Genomic DNA, 27540 nt, shown 5'->3' with positions numbered 1-27540 from the left:
AGACCATACTAAGGACCCATTACGGGTGGAAGAAAGGCAATTCCGGCAGATAAATAGGAAAGGGTTCTTTACAGTCAGAGCAGTCAGATCGTGGAATGCCGACCACAAGAGGTAGTGATGGCCGACACTATAACAGCTTTTAAAAAGGGTCAGGACAATTTCCTCGATACATAACATTGTGGGTTATAGTTAAATTAATGACAAAATGTACAATTGGTGAAGAAAGGTTGAACTTGATGGACCTACAGTCCTGCTCATCGTTATTGGCACCCATGAAGTTTAAGTACATAATGTGGAATATCTTCTGAAAAAAATGAGATAGAATATAGAGCGCTCGTGTTAAATACAAAAGAGCAAATGAAATACAATAATTTAAAACCAAAAAACAATGGGAGGGAAAAATAGAAAAACCTAAAGCTTGCTGTGTCACTGGTACTGGCACCGGCACCCTTACATTAATTTAGTATGGAAACACATTTTGACTCACAAAAGAGATTCACCTGTGATTGTCGGTGCCCATGTGACATGAATTAGCCAATGAATGATGACTTCAGTGTTCTAAAAAGCCAGGTCTTTTTTCATCCTATGTAACTATATATAACTATGTAATTATGTGTCAAACCCTCACCCATCTAACATTGATGACAAATCCTAAGGGCACGGCCAGACGGCTATATAAACCGAACCATGATCAGTACGCAATGCACGGACTAGCCGGCGGCTCTCTGAACCGGAGCGTGACAGCTGCAATGAAATACATAAAGCTATCACATTTGGGTCAGGAGAGCCGCTAACTAGCCCATGCACTGTGGTCCTATTTTGGTCCAATCTATACGGCTGTCTGACTGCACCCTAAGGATAGGTCATCAATAATATACGCCCCAGCTATATGAGTCCATCTGTACCTGGACTCAAAAAATGTTTAATATCAGGTATGAAAACTTGTAAAAAAATATATATTTTATAGCCATTCTGACAGATTTTCAAAGTAAGTACACCAGTCTCATCAGCCTCAGAGATATTTTTAAAGCATAGCTGTACTTTTGGATGTATCTGGTATGCATTTGGTTGTATCTGTCTAAGTATTTTAATATTTTAGATGAAAAAAAAACTACATTTAGTTGTAGTCAAAAAGGCACCTAAAATATTTCCATCAACTAACTGGTTAAATAAATGGCTGGATAATGAGCCTGGAGATGGGTGGGCGAGGTTACAATGCATGAATTTGTTTCCTTCATTATTATATTTTGCTTGCAAATATTTTATGAATCCGAACATATAATTCCCCCTGATAGAAAGCTGATTCATAGTGAACCTGCAGTCTAATGTTCCTACCACCTGCTAGCATTTTTAGGGGGAAGTCATGTAGAACTAAGTTTTTGGACTGTTTTGTGTAGTCTTCTATTTTTGGAGATAATTGGGTGACCTGGTGACCAGTGGTTTGCACTGTTGTTTTCGAGCCCTTGAGTCATAGATTTCATTCCATCTTTCTACACACTAAGAAATTTCAACTTTGTTTAAAGATTCTTCATCTAGTGCAGAAATATAATGTACAAACTGTAAAGAATGAATTAGAAGAAGAGCCAAAATAATTGTGGGCACCTCCTATTTATTTCCCACTTATTTACAGTGGCTTGCAAAAGTATTCACCGCCCTTGGCATTTTTTGTGTTTTGCTACCTCACAACCTGTAATTTCACAGTTTTTTTTGAGGGTTTGCATCAGTTCACATAAAGAACGTGCCTACAACTGAGAACATTTGGTTTTTCTTTTTTTTGTGAAGCAAACAATAAATAGGACAAAATAACTGAAAACTTCAGCGTGCATAACTATTCGGCCCCCTAAAGTCAGTACTTTGTAGAGCCTCCTTTTACATCCTTTAGGTAAGGCTAAGTGCCCACGATGCAGAAATGCTGCATATTTTTTCCGCTTCTCCCTGGCAGGAAAAACGTATGCAGATTTTACATGCGTTTTTCCTGCCAGGTAGAAGCGTTTGTCAAGCGTTTTTGCCTGCATTTCTGCATGCGGGTTAGCAAGTGCTTTTCCACTTGGAAAAGTGCTTGACAACTTGGTCACACTATATAAATCCATGCAACCGGCATGGATTTATATAGTGTGACCAAGTAATAGTTAAAAAAAATAAAATAAAATGGTAAAATACCGGGGGCCATCGGAAGGTAAGTATAATCTTTATTTTTTATTTTAAATTCTTTTTTTTTATAGGTACTATGGTACCCGGGTCTGGAGGAGAGTCTCCTCTTCTCCAGACCCGGGTACCATCCGCACATAGAAACGCATATTATCCGTGTGTGCAAATGTACTGACACGGCTAATATGCGTTTCAATGCAAGTCAATGGCGGTAATTACGCTGCGTGTCCGCAAAATTAATGGACATGCTGCATATTTTTCCGCAATGATTATCCACAGCGGAAATTTCCGCAGCATGTGCACAGAACATGCGGATTATCATTGGGGATCATGGGGCACGTATTACCAAGCGTTTTTTAAGCGTTTTCACTGCGGATATTCCGCGGCAAAAACGTTTGAAAAACGCATAGTGGGCACGCAGCCTTAGTCTCAATGAGCTTTCCACATCTTGCCACTGGCATTTTTGCCCATTCCTCAAGGCAAAACTGCTCCAGCTCCTTCAAGTTAGATGGTTTCTTCTGATGAACAGCAATCTTCAAGTCTGACCACAGATTCTCAGTTGGATTAAATTGGGAAATAAACAGTTAAGTCGGTTACTTCCACCTTCTTCTTATCTATATGTTGCATCCCGTGATCTTATTACAATAGAATACTGGGAAGAAGAGAGAGGAGGCATGACGGATGATACCTGGTGAAGACAGGAGGGAGAAAAGATACATGATAGAGAGAAGAGTGACTATATCTGGGGAGGAGAGCGAGCTGATACCTTGGGGGAGGGACATTATGCTTGAGGAGAGAAGATGTTAGTAGTATGCTACTTTGGGGATGAAGCTGAATACTTGTGAAAGGGGTTGATAATACCTAGTACAGACAGATATGATACTGAGGACATGGAGATATGCCCTATAGACGAACCAGAGGGAAGGTGACAATCTTCACTCGGTAGGTTAGGACAAATCAGACTATACGGACAATGAAGACTTTTAAGTGTATAGGTGAAGTATAAAAAAAAAGTTTACAAAATAAAACTATTAGCATTGGATATTTAAAAAAAACATTGATTGCTAGAATGGTCACTGTTAGAACTCTCCTGTTAGGTTTTTTTTAGTTTGCTGGTCACATGACCATTTTTGCCTATTTAATCCGGCTCCGCCCTCCTGGTCTTGCTGGACTTCATTGTATTTACTACTCTTGAGCTAGCTTGGTGCTCTGTTGCCGTTCTCTGTTAGTTTTGCTAGGTCTTCTGACCTCTATGCTTTTTGTTGTGTGTTTGTCTTTGACTGCTACTATTTCTGCTAGGAGGTGTCCAACTTATCCCAGTCCCTAGTTCTTGTAGGGATCCCTCCCTCACATCTATAGGTCTTCGTTCAGACTAGCCGAGGACTTTAGCGGGTCTGATCGCAGGATCAGGTTCCCCGTTACATCGTAGGGATCTAGTTTAGTTCTATTGTAGGGACAGTTCTCCTGTCTTTCCTTAGTCCCTGTAGCAGATCATAACAGTAAGTCCAGCCCTAAAAGAAAAAAAAAATTTTCTCTAAGGAAAGACCTCCAGTTTTCCATCATGGTCTCGGTTCAAGATTTGGCTCAACGCTTGCAGGGACTCTCTCTGGAGGTGGCCAAGCTCCAACAACACGTGAGTAGCTGTTCTGGAGCACATTTTGTGGAACCAAAGGTACGTCTGCCTGATTTATTTTTTGGCGAACAACAAGATTTTTTTTCTTTTAAAAAAATGCTTGTTTATTGTATTTTCGTTTGAGACCCGGATCCTCTGGTGATGAATCACAGCGCATAGGGTTCATAATGTCACTTTTGCGCAAAGATCCTCAAGGATGGGCCTTCTCTCTCCAACCTAGTGATCCGTGCTTTAGATCAGTGGATAGTTTTTTTTCTGCTTTGGGTTTGTTGTATGATGATCCTGATCGTGTCTCATCTGCTGAGTCTGAATTGAGACGTTTGAGGCAGGGATCAGGTAATGTGGTCTGCCCAGGTGGGGTGGAACGATTCAGCTTTGAAAAGCTTGTTTCTTGCAGGGCTAGGTGAAAGGGTTAAGGATTTACTGATTGCTTATCCCACACCTGGAAACTTGGACAGGAGACTGCGTGCAAGAGTTAATGAGAGCAAATCCTCTGCTATGTCAGCTCCGAGTCTTGAGAGGGTCTGTGCTGACAATGGAGAGCCGATGGAGATTGGGGCGATGACACCCCGCTCTCAGGAAAAAGATCGCAGGCTTTCTGAAGGCTTGTGCTTCTATTGCGGAAATTCTGGTCATTTTATTAAGAACTGTGTGCTTCGTTTGAAGAAAGAAAAAAAAATGGCCAGTTATGCCCGTATTGCCTGTTTACATTCTAAGGGAGTATTCCTATCTGCCACTACTGCTGCTCAGGATGAATTAATTGAATTTCGGGTATTTGTGGATTGTGGTTCTACTCTGAATGTGATTGATGGGGGATTCTTGGAAAAACTTAGATTAGAACCTAAAACTTTGTCATCCCCTATTGCTGTGGTTTCTGTTGATGGCTCTCCCTTGAAGAGTGTTACTCATAAGGTCTGTGAATTTCCCCTCACTATTAATGGTATTCACCAAGAAAATTTGGATTTGGTGGTATTGGATAATTTGCCTTCTCCAGTAATATTGGGGTTACCCTGGTTAAAATTGCACAATCCTGTACTGGATTGGTCTACCAATGAAATTAAGTCCTGGAGCCCTAAGTGTTATAACAAGTGTTGTAACGGACGTATTGCTGCTGTGGATAAAGGGGAATTGCCTGTACCTATTCAGGATTTTTGGAGAGCTTTTTCTGAGGAGGAGTCACAAATTTTGCCTCCCCATAGAGACTATGATTGTACCATTGAATTTGTCCCTGGAGCGACTCTTCCTAAAAGTCGTTTATTTAATCTTACTATTCCTGAGAGAAAGGCTTTGGAGGAATACATACAGACAAGTTTGGCCGCCGGTCACATTATGCCTTCCAAGTCTCCTGTGGCTGTTGGATTTTTTTTTGTAAAAAAAAAAAGATGGCGGTTTACGTCCTTGTCTGGACTTTCGTGAGATTAATAAAATTACTGTACGCAATCCTTACCCACTGCCATTGATTCCTGATTTATTTAACCAGTTAGTGGGGGCCAAGTGGTTCTCTAAAATTGATCTCCGGGGGGCATACAATTTGTTGCGCATGAAGGAGGGTGATGAATGGAAGACTGCTTTTAACACTCCTGTGGGTCATTTTGAGAATCTGGTGATGCCTTTTGGTCTTACCAATGCTCCAGCATTTTTTCAGAATCTTATTAATGACATCCTTAGACCTTTAATCGGCAAAAATGTGGTTGTGTATTTGGATGACATTCTGATTTATTCGCCTGATCTGGAGTCTCATTGGCGGAGCGTACGTGAGGTATTACAGTTATTAATGGACAATTCGCTTTTTGCTAAGGTGGAGAAATGTGAGTTCACTGTACAGAGAATTAGTTTTTTGGGTTACATTATCTCCAGTGAAGGTTTTGAGATGGACCCGGTTAAAGTTCAAGCTGTGCAGGAATGGCCTAGGCCTATTGGTTTGAAATCGATACAGAGGTTTTTGGGTTTCGCCAATTATTACAGAAAATTCATAAAAAAAATTTCTATTATTGTCAAACCGCTGACCGATCTCACCAGGAAAGGTGCTAATGCGGTTCAGTGGACTTCTGAGGCCATTGAAGCTTTTGTGTTTCTAAAGGAGAGGTTCACCTCTGCTCCCATCCTTATGCAGCCTGATGTGACTAAGCCGTTTTTGGTTGAGGTTGATGCTTCTTCGGTGGGGGTCGGTGCGGTGTTGTCTCAGGAAAACAAGGATGGAGTACATCCCTGTGCCTTTTTTTCAAAAAAAATTTCTGAGACTGAACTTAATTACGATATTGGTAATCGGGAATTGCTGGCGATTAAACTCGCATTTGAACACTGGCGTCACCTCTTGGAAGGTGCTGAATTTCCCATTCAGGTTTTCACTGATCATAAAAATCTGATCTATCTTGATGCTGCCAAGCGCTTGAATGCCCGTCAGGCTAGGTGGGCACTTTTTTTCTCGCGGTTTAATTTTTCCATTACTTACATCCCGGGTACCAAGAATGTTAAAGCGGATGCTTTGTCTCGCAGCTTTTCTCCCATGGTCGGTGTTGAGGAGGAAGAGGAGAGCATTTTACAAGAAGGTGTTGTGATTGCTGCTTTGGACTCCGTTTTGGAGGATGAGATTCTTAAAGCTCAGGAGAATGCCCCATCTAACACTCCCCATGGGAGGTTGTTTGTGCCTAGGACCTTTAGGAGAGATTTGTTTGTTGAGTGTCATGAGTCTCGGTTGGCAGGTCATCCAGGAATTTCTGAGACCAAGAGACTTGTGGATCGCAGTTTTTGGTGGCCTGGATGGCAGAAGGAAGTCATTAAGTGGGTGCGCCAATGTACTGTGTGTGCTAGATCCAAGTCTTCGCATGCTCCTGCTGCGGGGTTGCTTTGCCCTCTGGAGGTTCCTAGTGCACCTTGGACACATCTGGCTATGGACTTTATTACTGACCTTCCCCCCTCTGAAGATTTCACGGTCATCTGGGTGGTCGTGGACCGTTTTAGCAAGATGTGTCACTTGGTTCCCTTCATCAAACTGCCTTGCGCTAAGACACTCGCTAAGGCCTTTATCAAGGAAATTGTCAGACTACATGGTGTTCCTACTGACATTGTTTCTGATAGGGGACCTCAGTTCGTGGCTCGTTTTTGGCGTGCCTTTTGTGACAGGTTGGGAGTTCATTTGTCGTTTTCATCTGGATATCATCCTGAGTCTAATGGCCAGACAGAAAGGAAGAACCAGGATGTTGAGCAGTTCTTGCGTTGTTTTGTGGCAGACAATCAAGAGGGGTGGTCTGAGTTTCTGCCACTTGCTGAATTTGCTCTTAACAACCATACATCCTCTTGTGCTGGGTGTTCGCCTTTTTTTTGTTGTTCTGGGAGACATCCGTCTTTTGGGTCATTCTCCAAATTGGTTTCGGCTGTGCCTGAGGAGGAGAGTTTTTCCGGTGATTTGGAGAGAGTTTGGACGGATGTGCGTGGTAATCTTCAGGAGGCTAACAAAAAATCTAAGAGGTACTTTGATAGGAAACGGCAAGAGGTTTTGTTTGCTGTTGATGACATGGTTTGGTTGTCCTCTAAGAATCTGCGATTGAGGATTCCTTCTAAAAAATTGGGTCCCAAGTTCGTAGGGCCCTTTAAGGTGCTTCAGATAGTTAACCAATCTGCTGTTAGGTTGGAGGTTCCTACACCCTGGAAGATTAACCCGGTGTTTCATGTTTCTCTGTTGAAAAAAGCTGATGTGTCTGATGGTGACGCCTCTGCCACTGTTCCTTCGGTGGTGGAGGACGGGGAATATGAAATTTCCCGCATCCTAAATTCTAGACGGTATAGAGGGAGTTTGCAGTATCTCGTCGCTTGGAAGGGTTTCGGACCTGAGGATAACTCATGGGTGAGGGCGGATGATGTTTCTGCTTCCAGACTTGTCAGAGCGTTTCACAGGAGGTTTCCTGGTAAGCCTGGGCCTAGGGGATCCGGAGGATCCTCTTAGAAGAGGGGGTACTGTTAGAACTCTCCTGTTAGTTTTTTTTTAGTTTGCTGGTCACATGACCATTTTTGCCTATTTAATCCGGCTCCGCCCTCCTGGTCTTGCTGGACTTCATTGTATTTACTACTCTTGAGCTAGCTTGGTGCTCTGTTGCCGTTCTCTGTTAGTTTTGCTAGGTCTTCTGACCTCTATGCTTTTTGTTGTGTGTTTGTCTTTGACTGCTACTATTTCTGCTAGGAGGTGTCCAACTTATCCCAGTCCCTAGTTCTTGTAGGGATCCCTCCCTCACATCTATAGGTCTTCGTTCAGACTAGCCGAGGACTTTAGCGGGTCTGATCGCAGGATCAGGTTCCCCGTTACATCGTAGGGATCTAGTTTAGTTCTATTGTAGGGACAGTTCTCCTGTCTTTCCTTAGTCCCTGTAGCAGATCATAACAGTCACAGCCTGTATATTTTTTTCCGTTTCTTTGGTTGGTCAACTGGTGGTGGTGATCTGGGGGCTCCTAAATATCCAGCATTTTTGGCAGCTTCCATGCGACAGCTATGGATCCCGGTGAGCTGAGTCATCTTGATCTTTCAATCTACAGTGCTTTATGCTGACATAATAAACCTGCAGACGTAACCGTTCCTGTGTCTACTTCTGACTGCAGCCAAGCGAGTCGTCTTGCCACAGTTATTATTGCTCATCAAGGCCGACATGCATAGTAATAATTCCTTGTGCACAGTGTCATAGTTTTTATTAGAATTTTGATGTCATCTTCCTGGTTTCACATTTTTATAGTCATGTTGTCATGGGACACATATTGCAGAAGCTAAAATAACTGAAAGAATTTTACCAGAAAAGATATTCTGTACCATATGTTTTCACTCATGTAGTATAAATTAATTATATCCTTTGTTAAACTCCATGTCATGATGAATACATCACTTGTGCAGGATCTCTTTCTCCTGCTGTGATCTGTACAGTAAAACCATAGAATATTGGATGAATGCTACATGGTCTCGTCAATTTTTTCTTTGGTGGGCTTGTATCTGATGCCTGGGTGACCGATATTAGGAGAAATAGAGCTTGACTTTCCTGTGTTAGAAGCTGACGCAGCAATAAATTGTGTACAATGAGTTGATCCACTCAAGTGTATTTGGAAAGACGATATCAGACTGGAAATCTCTGATAATGTCCTCTATAAGAACGTATGTGTACACTCACTATTAATTACTCCACCATGTAGTTAGGATTAGACACACATGACATATAATCAAGCTCTAATAGAATATCTGTGAATAATCCCATAAAAAATACACCCTTGTGAACCGATAGAAAATCAACTCCAAATTTGGATATTTTTCTAATAGATCTTTGTGACCCATTGTAGTCGATCTTAAGCCAACCATAGGATCCTCCATTACTCTGTTGACAAAGTCCGGCTCTGATACCAATGGAGTGAAATAAATCTAATATTTTCTAAAACTATGGTTTATATGGCATAAGAACACTACTTCCTAACCATTCGATTTCACCGATCAACTGATGAACGAGTCAATTCTTGTTTGTTGACTGATTGCATCTTTTATGCAGTCTATAAAAAAAATTGTTGATGGTAGCACATCCCCTCCTGTGCTCAAGGGATGTGCTGTGGACAAAATGCAAACTGTATGGGGTAGAGATGAGCGAAAAATTTTGCAGTACGCTGCTCCAGCAGCCACAATAGTAGTCTATGGCCGCCGGACCACTGCTAATTTCCCCTGTTCAGATTAATTCACCTTTTCCACCATGCTTGCATTGTGCTGCAATGTAATAATATTAAGTGGCCTACTAATAAGAAGAGGCACAGGGGATGCTGCAGGTAGTTGGAAGTCTGGCAGCCATGAACAACTACTGTGGCCGCTGGACCAGGCTCCTTCAAATCTCTTTATTCAATTATAGTATGGGGACCTAACTATATTTTTTCCTGATACATTTTGCATTTATCTGTTTAAAAGGTTCTTTAAATTAGCACTGATTTAATTAATATATTAGCAATTGGCACTCATTAGGTGTGAGTGTGAAAGGACCCTTAAAGGGAAGGTATCATCAGAAAATATCTATACTTTAAATCAAGTTTTTGTGTTAAATATATTTTGTAAAAAATGTTAGCAATGTTTCTTTTCTTTACATATCTCAATCTGTGTTAAAAAAATAAAAAAACAGAAAATCTTACAATTATCATACTCTCCACTAGGGTTTTTAATACTTCCTTTTGTTTCAGGAAACAATACATGTACATAGCCACAATCCCAGCCTTCGATTTTGAATTTAAAAGTTTAAGGAGCATGTGCAAAGGTCATTGTGAAGGGAGGGGGAGCAGGATCAATTGAGACTTTGCCTATTGTAACTGGTGGATATTCTATTATCAGCTGTGTACAGACGTGTTAACTGACGTTATAGCCCGGCCTCTGCTGATAAGAAAACTCCTGTCAACTCTTCCTGAAAGGTCACATTTGGCAATAAAAGCCCCAATGGCCAGTGTAAAAAATTTCAAGATTAATAATTTATTAATTTATTTTATTTATTTAGATTGTGATATGAAAAAAATGTCATTTTTTAAATACATGTAGCGCAAAAATCAGATTTAAACAATAGATAATTTTCTGATGATAGCTTCCTTTTAAGGCCCCTATACACAATAAAATTAAGCTAGTTCAACCTACCAATAACCACAAAATTGGCTGACAGTCTAAGATATATGGGAGCCTCCTGATTCCCCCACGACATGTGATATTGGGGGACAGAAGGATCCGGCACGCCGAATTTCCAATGGCCGATCCTTAGCGAACACATGAGCATTTGGACGAGCCTTCCTGTGTATGGGGGACTCTGGAAAGAGCTGTCAAATATGTATTGGGGGGTTTAAGCTCATTGTTGGCAACAAGATTCTATATAACAAAGATGTCTGCCCTATCTGGCTTCATTTTCTGCCTCTGACTTACATGATGACGTCACTACCTTAGAATTATTTTATAATCCATATTCCGTTGTGCTCAGTATACTCATTAAAATATAACAGCCATGGAAGGATGTAATTTAATTGAATAAGCCCAGCACACAAAGGGTTATCCACATGCCCCCTGCCATGATAGTCAATACCCGATCAGTTAAGCAGATCAAGATAATCTTAGCCATAGGGGTCTTTCCTCCCTATGCCCAGAGTCCATGTATTTCATGTCACACAGAAGGTATCACATATGTCACCCTCTTCACGGACATCAAAAGCCTATTCTGTAGGAAGGTGGATTTTCTCAAGGATCTCTCCCCACCATGGGATTGTTAGGAGGACAATAGAGCTCTGTGTCCGTCTTGTTGGCACCAGCTAGTACAATACAGGAAACAGCGTTTCCTTTCTGGGCTAGAAATTAACTTGGATCGTGCTCTTCCCGTTTTATTACTAATCCACGCCGGGAAACCGAGACTTAAAGGCCTTCAGAAGTGACTACGATTAGCAGACACTAAAAATAAAGGTTTGCAGATAGTTAGGTGGGGCCGCTTACTGGCTATATATGTCCATTTATTAGCTATTGTCTTGCAGCTATGGGTACAATGAAATGGATGGAAATTGGACGCTGACACTTAGTTCCTATGTAATTAACCCCTATCCTGCTATCTTGCAAGAAGCAAGAGTCTATGCGGGGGACGAAGCAAAAGTCAAAGGTCTTCCAGGTCGCTCATGCCTCATCGCTTCTCTATTACCCTGTTTATGGCCTAATTAGCTTAACTAAACTTTATATTTATCTTGGTGGCCATTGTGTACCCCAGTAAGGCACATGGTGGTGGACAACTTTGGCCTTTAATACCAGAGAAGGTTTTTGCTTTTCCTCTCCATTATCATCGTCGGATTTAACGTCAACATATTTATAGTTATTTTACATGATTTAGAGTTCCATGGGCCCCAGGTTTCTCATGTATTTGAACTATTAGGGCAGACAAAACCCAAGAAAAACAACAGAAAAAAACAAAATATACCCTACAGCAAGTAAATAAAATATTAATAATGCATGCAAATAACATAGGGTACTTAGTTAACGCTATTTTGAACAAAAAAGCCATCCCACCACGACAAGGTGTACTCAATCGGGATGGTCGTATCCTGTTTTTAGTATTAAAACCTTAGATAGTGTCAAACGACCTCAATGTGAATAAGGTCAGAGCAGGACAGAGTCCCAACTGAGACATCTATCCATGGGAAGCTATACAGATGAAAAACTTAGCTCAGAAAGTTTGTCCACACCACTATTTATACTAAGTACAAAAGATTAACACAAAACCAAAGAAATGAGCTGGACTATAAGCTGGTATATGTGCAAAGTGTAAGAGCACGTTCATACTGTGGCCATTTCACAGACAAAACCCAAGAAAAAAACAAAATGAGAATATACCCTACAGAAAGTAAATAAGTAAATTATAATAGTACATGTAAATAACATAGGGTAATTAGTTTTGATCAAAAATGCATAACAGCCATCCCACCATGACAAGGTGTACCTATAGGGACGGTCTCTAGTAGTAAAACTTTAAAGAGTGACAAACAACCGTCAGGTGCAGATGAGCGTATTTTCGGTCCAAGTGTGATCTGACAAAACATCGGATCGCACTTGGACCATTGTTAGTCTTTGGGGCCGTGCACTTGGCAGAATTTTTTGTCAGACCGAGCCAGTCCGAGCAAAAAATTGCTGCATGCTCAAGTTTGATCTGATATTTGGATTGCAATTGGCCATGTAAGTCAATGAGTCCATGGGAAACATCAGACTGCACTTGGATGACATCTAAAGTTCGATTTCAATGGACTCACAGAATGGAGAAGATGGGGAAATAATTTTCTCCATCTTCTCTGTATCTAAGAGAATCAGATCACACTGTGATCACACTCTGATCAAACTCTGATCAGAGTGTGATTTGCATAATCAACCCGATTTCAGGTGAGAGAATACACGGTTGTCTGCGCTCGCCCTTATTATGGATGATGTACAGGCAGCGTCGGACTGGAGTGCATTGGGACCAGAGAAAATCATTCTTGGGGCACACTATGTAGCTACATATAAATAAATACAAGACCACCAATTGTGTCGTAAAACATGCTAATATCAGGGTATATATAAGGTAGTACCCTTAATGTTATAGAAAGTGCTATTCACCACATTTTGGTGCAAACTCAATCATAAATGTCCCCTGATGTGTATTAACCACTACACCAATGTTTTATAGCACAAGCATAGTGGATGAGATCTCATCCATACACTGAGAAAATCCACAGCGTGAATTGACTGGGGCTGCGGATTTGACATGATGTGTCAATTTATGCTGCTGATATTCACCACCGATTTCATCCTTTGTTATACAAAGTATCAGGTCAATGTTAAAGGTGCGACATTGCGTAGTATTAAGAGCAGCAATATCTGGACAATATCTGTGTTGATATTACCGCTGTTAATTTCTGGGATTTCTATTGTAGAAATTAAGCAGCAAATACATTATGTGAATAAACCCACTAATAGTGGTGGAGGCCCTAAATCAGTTATGTATGAAATTGGAGTGATATTGAAAGAGCTTTCCCTCACATCCCCCCATACACTTGTTATGCAAATCTCTGCCTCCTTTAAGGCCATAAATTTTTATGAAGGGCCTCATTTTGTTAGTAGTAGGGGAAGGAAACTTTGTTAGTCAGGGGTGATACAGGGAGAAACGGGTCAGTCAGGGGTGATACTGGGTTGGAGGGGCCCAGTCAGTCAGAGGTGATACAGGGGGAGAGGGGCCCAGTCAGTCAGGGGTGATACAGGGGGAGCGGTGCTTAGTCAGGAGTGATACAGGGGAGAGGGGCTTAGTGAGGAGTGATACAGGGGAGAGGAGCTTAGTGAGGAGTGATACAGGGGAGAGGAGCTTAGTGAGGAGTGATACGGGGAAGAGGCACCCAGTTAGTGACGGGTGATACAGGGGGAGCGAGGCTCAGTCAGGAGTGATACAGGGGAGAGGGGCTTAATGAGGAGTGATACAGGGGAGAGGAGCTTAGTGAGGAGTGATACAGGGGAGAGGAGCTTAGTGAGGAGTGATACGGGGAAGAGGCACCCAGTTAGTCACAGGTGATACAGGGGGAGAGGGGCTCAGTCAAGGATGATACTGGGGAAGGGGCTTTGTCAGGAGTGATACAGGAGAGAGGAGCTTAGTCAGGAGTGATACAGGGGAGAGGGGCTCAGTCAGTCAGGGGTGATACAGGGTGAGCAGGCTCAGTCAGTTGAGGGTGATACAGGGAGAGGTGGCCCAGTCAGTTGGGGATGATACAGGGAGAGGGGGCTCAGTCAGGGGTGATATGAGTAGGGGGTGCAGTAAAGGGTGATACGGGGAATGGGGTGAAGTCAGGTGTGATATAGAGGGAAGGGACTCAGTCAGGGGTGATAAGGGGGAGGGGGTGCAGTCAAGTCAGGGGTGAAAGAAGATATGAGGGAATGGGGCCCTCATTCATTTCTAAGTGACTTAGCCCACTCCCCCTCTATCACCACAGACTAGAGGCCCCCCATTTGCACTTAGTCACTGTTATGCTGGAGGGGGGCCCACCTTCAATCATTGCACCATAGCAAGGAGTCGTCTATCTTCGTCTGTTGCTTATATTGTGGGGAAGATGATTGTGTGTTATGCAGTCGAGAAGAGGACAAACAAAGCTAACAGTGATTGGCTCCACTGCTTGTTCAAAGTAGGGAACAGCGGTGACATAAAAAGTAATTGGTGCGCAACAGAGCTCTGTTACTTACAAAAAGTGAGCCACAGTCTGCAGCAGGCGAGTGTGTCATCAATGCCATCAGTGACGCTAGCACTGCTCACTGCTCACCTGGGTTGTCTAACTCTGGGAGGAGCCGCAAGGAGTAGTGATGTACACACTAGGAGAACGCCCTGCTTGCGGTTTTTCCCAGAGTTAGACAACCCAGGAGAGCAGTGCATGTGTCAAACTGCGGCTCACTATTTGTAAGTAACAGAGCGATGTTGCACCCTGATTACTTTTAATGTCACCACTCTTCCCAGTTAGACAACCAGGGAGAACGATCGGTATGCCTCTGGTGGGCCAGTCTGACCTTGGATGTTCTCCTCCCCCACATATAGCATATATAGCCAAGTCTCCCCCTCCAAATATAGCATATAGAGCCAAGTCCTCCTCCCCCACATATAGCTAAGTCTCCCTCCTCCATATATAGCCATGTCCCCCTCCCCAACACAGTGCACATAGCCAATTTCCCCCCCCCCACATACTCACATATATATATATGTACATATATATATATATATATATATATATATTTATAGCCAAGTTCCCCTCCTCCAGAATTGATACATAAGGTACACTATTCTATTACACATATCAATTTCACATAAAATAATATTTAAAAATTAAAACGGCTTCCACTCACAGTCTTCTGAGATCCAGGAAAGTGTCTTCTTGATGATGGCATTAGCAGCAGAAGATGGAGTAAATCAGGGCAGCTGCTGCATGCTGGCAATGACACAGCACCAATGGCAGCATAACTTCATCAAGCTTCTGTAGCACCCTGGGGGTTCGGTTGCTACAGAGGTATTGCATCTCATTCAGATGTGCGATATCTCACTCTCAGGTAAGGATGGAGTGTGGACCAGGACCCTGACACCTGCATGCATTACACCACATGTCCGGGGGGCAGGGCGACCGATATGCTCCAAGTAGAGCGCGACAGTCCCTGCCCCTGGCTGGAGTGGGGGGAGGGAACACCTAGTAAAGGGGGAACCCGGTAGTGCAGGAGCAGGGAGGAAGCAGTTACTGGGTGCACCTAGAGGGAGGTACAAAAGGTGGGCACCATCTTAGTTCAGGGGAGTCGGTTCGGAGAAGTCGGTTCAGTGGAGTCAGAGAGAAGATGTGACAGAGCAGGACTCTGTGGAGCTCTGCTCCAGACGCGGGTCTAGCCTGTGAGGCCCAGTCAGCACTGAAAGGAGAGAGAAAGAGTTGGGGAGAAGGAATGAAGAAGAGCGGAGGAGGTTCCAGAAACACAGAGGAAAGAAGGGGCCCCAGGAGTGTGGACCGGCTGATAGCCACCATACGCCCGCATCTACCTGAGTAGTGGGGTCAGGCCAAGGAGGAGACCGGTCCCCAAAACTAGTGGAGGCGGGGAACTACCCTCAACTAGAAACCGGAGGCTGTGACATTTTATATGGTGCAGCCCCTCGCTACACCCGCTAGGAAGGCACCATATAGGGTCAGGGAAACTGGCGCCGAAGTTTACCAAGAGAAGGCCCGAGGCAGCCGGACACAAGCGTGGTCACTGGTGGGGTATGACAGGCCAGAGGAAGGCCACGAGAAGGGGGTCCTGCGAAGTTCTCCAAAATTATCTGAGAGTTGGCCGAGCCCCCTCACCTGGTGAACATGGTGCGACGCGGGAAGTTACAGCCGGCCGGAGTAACGTGGAGTAACGAACTGTGAGTAAAGATCCTGGACTGCATTACAGAGACTCTTGAGTCATAATTCCCGCACACCATCACCCCCATCATTCACCTACACTGCCCTGGGGCTACACTCTTCCTGTGGGGAGTTATACCATCCCTGTGCTGCTCACCAACACCAGCCCCAGCGGTCTGCCCTGCAGCGGCGGTTCATCCTGACCGCAATCCACGGGTGGCGTAGTCAGACATTTGAAAATAATGAAAACCGGGTCATCGCCACGGTGACTACAACCCCCAGCATCCCACCAAAGGCCCGGTTCCGGGTTCCCCACGCGGCCCAGGGGGCGAGTCACTTCTCCTGCAAGAGAGGGGTGAAGGTGAGCAGACTGCTGTGAAAGCCATCCTCCAGCAGTACCTTGGGGGAGGGGGGGGGGCTATGGAAGCTTGTCAGATTGGTACCTCTGCAGTCTGACTCTGACACCTAGGGTCAGCACAGCAGGGGAAGGAGGGAGCAGGCCACTATGAATGTGGATTAGCCGGGCAGCTCAGTCAGAGCTGGCTCTGCTTCGGGGCCCACCGGAGGATTGACCGATTCCCCGTTGGGCCAGTCCAAACCTGTGTACAGGTATGTCATTCATTTTGACATCTTGTCATGAAATCTGCTTAAGACAGGAAATATTTCTATCAGTTTGAATAAATTGTGGTTCAAGACATGGGCTCTCAATTCATAACAACTCTATATATAAATTCTGCCCACACAGTGAAGTTCACAAATCTTTTCTTTATTGTTATTCCAAGAAAGATCAGATTAAAAATGAATATTTTTTTGCTCAGTCGACTTTCATCACCCGGTAGGAGGAGAAGAGAAAGGGGTATTAATAGTAGAACAAAGAGTGTGATGTAATTGCAATAGCAATACTCCCCTTTGGCGTTTTTCTACACTGTAATGGCAGTTAATTAAAGGACATGTGACCAGACCTGTCCATCAGCCTCCTCCAATAAGAAAATAACATTGCTTATTAGGAAGCTGTCTTTCTATTGGAGGAGATTGATGGACAGGTCTGCTCACATGCTCCTCCACCAGCAGCCATATTGTGCACAGAAGAGCTTTGCAGTCTGTGAGGAAGATGTCACTAACAAGAGCAGGAGGAGAACCTGTACTACTTGTATATTAGTAAATGCTGCAAATCATGTTCCCAACACATCTGTTAAAATAAATATATAGTGGACAACCCCTTTAAGACAGGTGAGCACAATTCCACATTGTGAACCATTTTTCCTATTCAAAGGAGTGTTGCTTTAAAGTGTTTCTCCAGGTTTGGCACAAAAGTCTGCAGTGACTATATGTGACTGCAGACTTGCGAATCCTCAAATCCTCACATCGCGCACACGATGTGCTGTCAGGACTCTCCAGTGCAATATGCATACAATAAGCCAAGCATAAGAACCTTTACTCAATTCAATATCGGGGTCTATCTTGCAATTTTGGGGAAAACCCATATCATCATTACTGATTTTTCGGTGCATTTTAAGAAATTTTTCTTTTATATATACGGCCCATCTGTAGCACCCTGAGGACTCGGCTGCTACAGGGGTATTACACCTCAAGCCAGAGGTGTGGTATTCCACTCCCGGGTAAGGATGGAGTGTGGAACTGAGCTCAGAAGGCTGCATGCACTACATACATCCCATTTCCGGGGGACAGAACTACGGTACTCCCACCAGTATATGTGCAGGTACGACAGCGTCTGTCCCTGGCTGGAGTGGGAGGGGGGTGGAACATCCCAGTAGTGTAGGGGCAGATAGGGGGAGTAGTCTGGGTAAATGTAGGAGCTCATTGGGTGCTGGTCACCTGAGCTCACACATAGAGGGAGTATATAAGGTGGGCACCATCTTAGGACAGGGTCAGTCAGTCAGTCAGTCAGTGAGTCAGCAGTAACTCCAGGAGAGGAGAAGGAAGAGGGACCCAGAGGCGCAGGACGAGAGGGGACCCCAAGATCCCAGAATAAGGACAAAAGGGTGAAGGGTCGGCAAAAGGGTACCGGATCCCAAGCTGGCGGAGGCCAAAGCAAACCTTAGCCAGGAACCGGAGGTCGTGGGCAAGATTTGCCACGACCCTCACCAAATCCACCAGAATGGCACACCGAGCATAGGGTCAGGGAAGCCAGAGAAGGTTCAACCACCAAGAGACCCGAGGGAGCCGGACATAGGTGGATCCCTGGTGAGAACGGCCAGAGAGAGAGAGAAGAAGGGAGCTCAGGACCATACTCAGGAATTGCCCGGGAGTTGACCGAGTCCCGCACCTGGTGGACGCAGCACGGCTTGGGTGGTCACTGCTGTACAGAGTGACCCGAGCAACACCAGTGAGTAAAAACCCTGAAACTGCATTTCATGCCTCTGAGTCTCCTTGCTGCACCTTCACAACCACCATCCTCCACGTCTGACCCCCTGAGGCTATACCCCTCCCGTTGGGGGTTATACTACCACAGCTGCACACACACCACCAGCCTCAGCGGACCATCCTGCAGCGGCGGCCTTTTGACCGCAAATCAACGGGTGGCGTAGTCGACACTAAGAACATCTGCAAGGACTGCCGCACACTGAGTTTGACACCCTGGGCACGGACCGGGTCACAGCCACTCGGAGACTACAACCCCCATCTGATCCGGCTCCGGGTATCCCTAACAACATGGCCCAGGGGGCGCGTCACATCTATATAATATACACAGAACTATAGAAACGTAATGTTTGGTTTATGGTATCACCGACCATAGAAACATTGTAGTTTAGATGAAATACAAACTAATATCTATTAGAAGATAAATAATGTGTTCTCTTGTAGTGAGCGGATCCTATACTAACAGCAGACTGTGGGGTAGGGGGGCATTGTATAAGCGCTCAGTGCTTGCAGGGGACTCCAAACTTCTTGCATAGTCTGTTTTGTGCTTATGACCCTAATCAAGTGTAAATGAAACAATGCTGCTCCAGCTGGATCATGGCTGTGGATCATGACTGTATAATGCAGAAGTGACTGGGAGCTGTGGCCCCTGCAGCTGTGACCAGTTACTGCCTGCATGTGGTGGGGCCAGCTGCCTTTATACCAGGGCTCAGTGATGTCATGGGCAGGGAGTGGTTGCAGATGCCATCAGTTAGAAGAGGTTATATCAGGGGTGTGAGAATTTGGCTGCACATAATGAATGGATATCTCCCTGGGGTTCCAGCACTTTGTCCTTCAGGATATTCCTTCCCACTCTGCAGCTCAGGACACACTGCTGTGCACAAGTCACTTTGCAGGAAGCTGCTGAGGAGAGAGGAGCTCTCACACTTGCTGGATAGCTCTTGTGCAGGATAAACTTTCAGCACTCCCAGTCTGGGGACCAGGGAGGACACTTCTTACTGGAGGCTCATCCTTGGCTTCATCATTGCCATTAGCATTGCAGTCTGTGGGATCTAGGACAGAGATGTTAAGCTGTGTCACTGTGGCAATGCTGTGCTTGGTGTTTGGATGCCTGATGCTGACAGGTAGGTGCATTCCTCTACATTTGGGCTATTAAGCTGACAGGTCCATTAATGAATCCAAAGTATAAGAGGACATCTGTCAGGACATGGTGGGGAGGAAGATGAGCCCGATTTAACACTTGTATATATATATATTTTTTTCTTATACTTTAAAGACTTTTGTTTTGGACAACCTTTGACAGATGATGAACTTCTAGGTAAAGCATGTCCTGCTGTAAGATATCAAGAAAGATGTAATCTTATGGGTAGTAATGCCTATTTGTGCTTTGCAGTGCCATAAAATGGGCCATTTGATAACTAAACTTGGATTGAGAGATGATGAGTTACTAGAAAAAGTTTGGATAATTCAAAGCTATGATTCTAGATAAGTTACAGGGTACCATTCTGGAAATGTTATATATAGGATGTTTCTGGATACTTGACTTTGTATGATTCTGGATACATGATATGATTTTTGATATATTACAGGATGTTATATCTGATATATTAAGTAGGCTGATTCAGAATATATTACATAGTCTCATTCTGGATACATTAAATGGTATGATTGGATATTTTCCAGGGTGTTATACAGAATCTATTATGCAGTATTATTCTGAATATACCACATAGTATAATTCTGGGTACATTATATAGCATGACTATGGATACATTACCTAGCATGATTTTATATTGTATATATGATTCTGGATATATTATATAGAATGATTCTAGGTTACTGTACAAGGATATAATACAGGGTAATATTCTGGATACATACTGTAGTATGATTCTGGATACATTACATAGTAAGAATCTTTATATATTATATAGGATGATTCTGGATACATTACATAGTAAGATTCTTTATATATTATATAGGATGGTTCTGGATACATTACATAGTAAGATTTTTTATATATTTTATAGGATGATTCTGGATACATTACATAGTAAGATTCTTTATGTATTATATAGGATGTTTCTGGAAACATTACATAGTAGGTTTCTGGATGAAGAATACAGTATGATTCTGGATATGTTATGTAGTATGATGCTAGGTTACACTTTAAGGTATTATAGTGTATATATTATAGTATATCATTCTAGATTTGCTATGCTATAGTCTGATTCTGGGTGCAGGATCTAGTATGAAGCTGTGTTTATTGAATAGTCTGATTCTGGATACATACTATGATTTGGGGCTATGATGATATGTGGAGGAGAGTAAAGCATATTTCTGTCATGAGTTACATTCATCCTAAACTTGGTGGCAGTTTTTACTTGTGACTCATGAGGTACCCAGAACTGCATAACCTCAGTGCACTGTGCGACTCGCTCCCGTTACACTCTGGATCTATAATACATTTTTGAAACTGCGTAAAGATCAATGTCTATCCCATAAAATCAAGTGTTCAGGGTTATTTTACTTTATGGCTGAAGAAGTCTTTTGGGCATTGCCTTTTTATTTTATTCCTTGAGATGTATTGCTGTGATCGATCACAATGGATCAGTTTATCACCAATGATTGATGTTTTTTGCTATTCGATTGTTAAAAATATTGAATATTTAAAGGTGAGGACAATAGACTAATCTCGGTAAAAGAAAAGAAAATCATTTTGAGTGGAGAATATATCACAGGTATGGGAGGACCAGACTTATTTGTAAACTTCTGCATATTGTATCATCTCCTACAAATGGAACAGCATCAACTAAATAAAGACATTATCTATTCTACTAAAGTTATTATTCTGCTGTCTGTAGTAAAGCCATACTGGCCTTCTAGTCAAATTCATCATTTCTGACCATTTTAGAGGTTGTGCTATCAAGTACTATTAGATTACCAGAAAGCCACAATATTTGGTAAATTAGGCATTTTCCACAGTAGCAGAAACCAGTACAAGCCAGTAAGATGCATTGGGAAAGTGTCAGAGCTTCTGGAATGAAGAACATGGGAGTAGACATCTTACAGAAGACCACAACTGATCCTAGGACCAAAAGGCAAAATAGACATCCTGCACAGTGCTCTGATAAGGACAGGAGAAACAGAAATAATTATCTCAACAAAAAGCCTTCTGCAAGGCAATAAATACGTAAGATCATTTTAAAATTGATGGAGACACTGTGAAATTATTTAATACATTAATTATATCATAGATTGCAGAAATTCAAGACTTTAGTTTGAAAGGGACAGATCATCTACTCTTAATAGTTTTCTAGAACATCTCTAAACTCAAGAACGAGATGTCTGAGACTCCAATGAGAGCTTGATTTTGGGCCAATGTTGCATTATGCCACATATTGGAGAATCTTCTGGGTACATTTCTGTGGGACACAGATGTTGATTCTGGTCTGTCACACTTGAGCAGACTCCAGTGCTGCTCTTCGATATTTCTAGTGCTCAATACTGATTTATTTTTTTCTTTATAACAGCCTTCGGCTCGATCTCGAGCCATGGCTACTTGATGGATGAACGATCAGTAGGAAGATCGATCTTGTGCAAGCCTAGATAGGTCCACCAGGGTCTTCTTTGCTGTTATCTTGACTGTATCAAGCCATCGGGTTGCTGGTCTTCCTCTTCGTCTTGTTCCTTCTATTATTTTGACCATGATGTGTCCAAAATAGCAAGTCGTAGCTTGGTGATCCTTGCTTTGAGTGACATGTCTGGCTTGATTTGTTCCAAAATTGATTTGTTTATTCTTCTTGACCCATCCGTGGTATTGATCCTTCTCCAGCTCCACATTTCGAAGGCGTCGATTCTACTTTCAATACTGATATCAGTTTATTTTGTCGTTATCCTGAGATTGTGGAGGGTCTACAATTTGATGTTCATCATTAAACTGTGTACATTGTGATGAAGATGATGGTTGTGATGATGACTATGAGTGTTATTATCATTATTCTTGTTGATGGTTATGTTATCCCACCATGCTTTATACAGCTGATAATTTTACTGTATACCTTGTCTTGTACCCTATATAGCTCCAAAAAAAATCAAGTCCTATTACATTACAACATAGTGATATCTAGATGCCAAACACAAAACAATCCAAAACTAAAGAGGGAATCCGACAGCATAAGTTGTCTTTAACATGTGGCTCTTCAACTATTCCGATACTACTACTGCTATCATGCTTGGAGAGCCTAAGGATGGAGACCATCCTTATGGGGTCAAGGTGGCTCAGTGGTTACTGTTGCTTTGCAGCTCTAGGGAACAAATCCTACCATTCACGTGGGTTTCCTCCGGGTTCTCTGGCTTCCTCCCAGACTCCAAAGACATACTGATAGAGAATGTAGATTGTGAGCCCCAATTTGGACAGTGATGATGTTTGCAAAACGCTTTGGAATTAATGGTGCCATATAAGTAATAATGATTTTAATTAATTATCAGAAAAGCAAACAAAAAGATTTTTTTTACATTTTGGGAAACCTCTATGCTATAATCTGGTCTCACTATACCTTAGGCTGTTTCTAGGTTTAGGAGGTCTAGTGTGAGATGCAGCCCAGGTTCAGCGTAATTCAGGGATTCTGCCTTGGCTGAGTTATTTACCTATAGGGCTAGGGAAGCAGACTGAATTTAGAGTGAAATATCCTCCAGTTCCTTTTTTCCAGGAATGCATATTGTCATCGAACAATGCCGTGTCCTGACGAGAGAACTCCTTATTACATCCATCTTAAAGTTACTGTCTGCTTGACCAGATAAGCAGCTTTGATTTAGAGGAAGTCGAGTGTATCGGTATAGATTAGTCTGTTTACGTTTCCATTGAAGACCTCGGCTTACTGTGCCAAAATATGATAGAAACAATGTACCCAAAGTGTTGGAGCTATCTGGATGCAAATCTTTATGAGCCCTGGAAAAGTCCCATTCTGGATGTGTTTATTCCGAAGCGTGCGCTACAATTACCCAGCCAGCGTCCATGTACACACAGCACAATGCCAGACACAAAGCCGAGGGGATGTTTCCAGTTATAACTCCATTACAAGCCAATCTTCCTAACAGCCCCGGTTGTGTTTTTAGTTCATTGTAACCTATGTGCTTATTTTATAACCATGTGAAAACTCTTTTTCTGGCTCCATACAGCGCACAGACCATGCTTTCTACCTAGCTGGAGTCTCCTGGCTTTGGATGGGTTACAGTTTGCTCAGTCAAAGGGAACATTGTGGTTCATTCCATTGCATTAGTTCATGGAGTTCAGTGAGCTGTAAGGTGCCTTTTCGCCTGGTCTATTAGATCATCTCCCTGTGGTAGGTTATTTGTTACAGGTGCCAAGTAAATATAGACAAATATGTACTTTCTGACTTTTCAGTTTTCTTAAAAGGAATGTAACAAAACTAAACTCTGTTGCATATACACTTTGATTTAAAGTTACATTTTTACATTGATGACCTATCCTTGGGATTATCCAGGGTCACACACCCCGCACCCGGCACCCCCGTCGATCAGCTGTTATCGGTGCCGGCGGCCGGAAGTACTCACTTGCCGAGCTTGGCCGTCTGCTTGTAGTGGCTGCCACGGGATTCTGCATATCTGCCTCCTATTGATTAGAATAGGAGGCGGAAGTGTAGTACCAAGCCTCGGCCACTACAAGTAGACAGCCAAGCTCAGCAAGTGAGTACTTCCGGCCAGTGGCTGCCACCGGCACCGATAGCAGTTCATCAACAGAGGTGCTGAGTGTCTGACCCCGGCCGATCAGACATTGATGACTTATCCTAAGGATAGGCCACCAATGTAAAAGTAGTGGACAACCTCTTTAAGTGTATGCTTTCCAAAGTAGTGGTCTCCAATCCAGTAGTTTCCAAAATACATCTCCCAACAGCTGAAGAAAAGAGCTGGAGCCCCATAGGTTAGACACCACTGATCTAGGACTCTGTTCACATCATGTCTGAGCCTCCTACCATACATATAAACTGGGAGTATGCCCAACAGATTTCTTCAATGGAAGGCTCTGACAGTGATACCAACTTGACTTTTTATTTTTTCTGGACAGCTCATCAAAAAATCACGGGCAGACAATATTTTTTACAGACACATTGGAAAACCATAATACATCATTCTGATTATAAATGACACATGTCTACAGCTCAAAATTCTGATATATTTTAACCAGGGGTCACTACTCAAACCCCCTAGGTGATCACCACCAATTCTATACATTTTATTTATCCTCCTCTAATAGGGTCACCCTATTTTCTGTGCTTTTTCCCTCCACAGCTTTTATCGCAAACCTGACATGTATGCATATCTCAAACACAATGGGTGTGAAGTTGAGAAGACAGAAGCAAATAAAGGGTCCCATATCTATATCTCACGTCTTGGACTTCTATAAGTCTAACATTTTGGACTGATTTGGATTCACAGCTGAATTTTTAGATTTAGACTGAAGGAAAAGCTGTAAGCGAATATATCCTTTTGGGTCCTTGCATATGGCCAAGCAGATGGCATGGACCCATAGACACCCATATGCTATCATATGGTGCCTCATTATATCCTACCCATTAAAAAAGGCAGATCTGTATCAGAGCATTATGCATTATTGTTGCATTATTTATGATCATTTGTTACTCTATGAACAATATGTTTATATCTCTACTGTTATTTATTTCCTTGCTTTTCAGTTTATTGCTGTAGATTTGCATAAAAAGACCCTGATCAAGGCAGAAATGCATATTTGCAGCCCTCCTGGCCCCCAGTACATCTGCTCCAGTCCTTTACACTAGGTCCCTGTATTTGTTGAAATTTCCTATTAGTTTGTGTGAAACATTTGTATCTAAAAAGTCAAAAAATACATTGTTGGTGACATGCGATCCAGTCTTCTAGAGAGTATATCCACCAGACAAAACAGACATGGGCAAACCACAACATAACCTCATATTTTTGCAGTTGACCACTTTTGCTTAGGTTTCCACCAATGAGTCATGGAAAGCTTCTCCATCCAGCCGCACCTCCGATTCCTGTCATTATACCCCAGCTCTCTCATGTCACAGTCTGTCCCTACTTCTCCTCTGTTCCTGTCTCTTCTACGTAAGTGGACATCCCTATTTTTCCTAATTACCTTAAATAGGCTTTTTCCTGATATCAAAAGGAAATGACTTTCCCATATCCTTAGCTGTGTTCTTCCCAGTCCCCTACCTAGAAATAGCCCATCTCCTTCCTCTTACCTGAGTGCATTGCTCTTTGTCCCCTGTGTGTTTCCCCTTTGATTTCCTCTAGCACTTCATACTTTTATGTAGTATCTGGAACTCACCTTCCTTGGTAAAGGAGAAGCTGGAAATCAAACTTCTTATCACTTAGTGGAAACTACATTTCAAAACTTTCTTGTTTCTTGTTTGTGTTGAACGTTTAACTATTTTCGTGTTATTTGATTCAAGTAAAAGACTTTTCAATGTGTCAATGTAAATACTTTTATGCCCAAAGATGACAAAAGTATTCTCGGAGTGATACCTTTATTGGCTAACCAGAAAAGAATATATATTTGCAAGCTTTCGGAGCACAGAGGCTCCTTTTTCAGGCAGGATTACAACTTTTTGAGTAGTTTTTTTAGCTTCTGGCATTCAGTTGTCCAAGTAGACAAAATTACTTAGGGATTGCTCCATGCAAGTGGCAAATCTATGAGGCTACCAATTATTACCCCAAAGAAGAATGCGTCTAGTGGAAATACCAAGTAACAGCGCGCGTGACACTCATCACTTTCTTGCATGAATTAATGGTCTGAAGTTAAAGTAATAATTGTATAAGTACAAAAAAGATATCTAAAGTCTAGAAGATGTTCCAAATCCATTGCACAGTTTGCACCAGTGGTAAATTTGCTGCATCTACAGACTGCCTTGTCTTGTCTGAATCTGGCATTATTGCATGAACTTTATTGTGTTAGTGAAGTTTGACATTTTGAGTCCAGGATACTTTTTTGTGTTTGAGTAATAAAATAAAGAAGAGAAGTGCTCCATCACATGCCATAACATCCATCTAACGGTCACTTTACTGTATTATTTTGGCTGTTCTAATGTTGTTTGGGCATCCAGAAAAGTTCTTTACACCTCATCATCCAGTGAACATATTACATTATTAACCATGGCAGTGCAGGTCCTTCTACATAGGAAGATGTTGGTTGTAACAAGTGCCAGTAGCCATTATAGCACCTTGGTTGTTGATCAATTAACTTAGATGTTACAGTAATTGTCAGTTTTTCCGTAAATGCAGTTATTTCTCTACACCCCTTTTCCCCATCATACAGTTCCCCATTACAATAGACAGGCAGAGACCTGTTAACCTGAGATGTGCTGACAACAAGAGATCATTTTTATGTAAGCATAAAAGATGCATAATCAACAGCAAACATCGAATTACTACTCAACGTTCGACCACTGGGCAAGTTTACACTGCATGACGAATGTGGCCACATTCCGACTAGACGTGTCACTTGTATTGAGCGAGGTCGCACACGTCTAGTCGGCATGTGACTGCATGGGTGGAAATTGAATATTTGTGGTCACATTTCCATCCTCTCTCAGCACCGGCACTAGAGGGGCTGTGCGGATTCACAAATCTGGAATCACATAGAGTGACAAGCCCTTTAAGACTCTCATTTCCGATATTCATTTCACATTTTGTGAAAACTTAGGTCCAATCAAAGTTGGCTCCCTATACAGACATGGCTTTCCTCTCACTAGTGCTAAATTTTCAGTCCCTGTGTGCACAGATTCACACCATCCAGGCAAAAATGGATTGAGACAACTGCACTGAAGCCCCCCTCTCCATAGCCATAGACCACCATTCAGATACCCTAGTTGTGTCTATGGTGTCTTTATTTCTGACTTGACATGAAATGTTATGTTTTCAGCACAAGCGTTAAGCCATAGAAAAACGTTTAATTTATATTCACCTTCAGTACTTTTGTA

General features: G+C 42.7%; 1 protein-coding gene across 1 annotated transcript in view; it reads left to right on the top strand.

Moving 5' to 3' along the window:
* The first annotated feature begins 19326 nt into the window (after positions 1-19326).
* Positions 19327-27540, top strand: part of FLT1 (fms related receptor tyrosine kinase 1) — a 77315-nt gene continuing 69101 nt past the window's right edge. Inside the window, exon 1 of the mRNA XM_073662478.1 lies at positions 19327-19668. Within this exon, the coding sequence (XP_073518579.1) occupies positions 19608-19668 (61 nt within the window). The 5' untranslated portion in view covers positions 19327-19607. The remainder of the gene's footprint in view (positions 19669-27540) is intronic.

The sequence above is a fragment of the Phyllobates terribilis genome, unplaced genomic scaffold (genome assembly GCF_046119375.1).
Source record: "Phyllobates terribilis strain yellow unplaced genomic scaffold, ASM4611937v1 Scaffold_2__4_contigs__length_985480577, whole genome shotgun sequence".
Taxonomy (NCBI): domain Eukaryota; kingdom Metazoa; phylum Chordata; class Amphibia; order Anura; family Dendrobatidae; genus Phyllobates; species Phyllobates terribilis.
The sequence above is the reverse complement of the archived record's forward strand: the minus strand, read 5'-3'. Positions and strand labels throughout refer to the sequence as shown.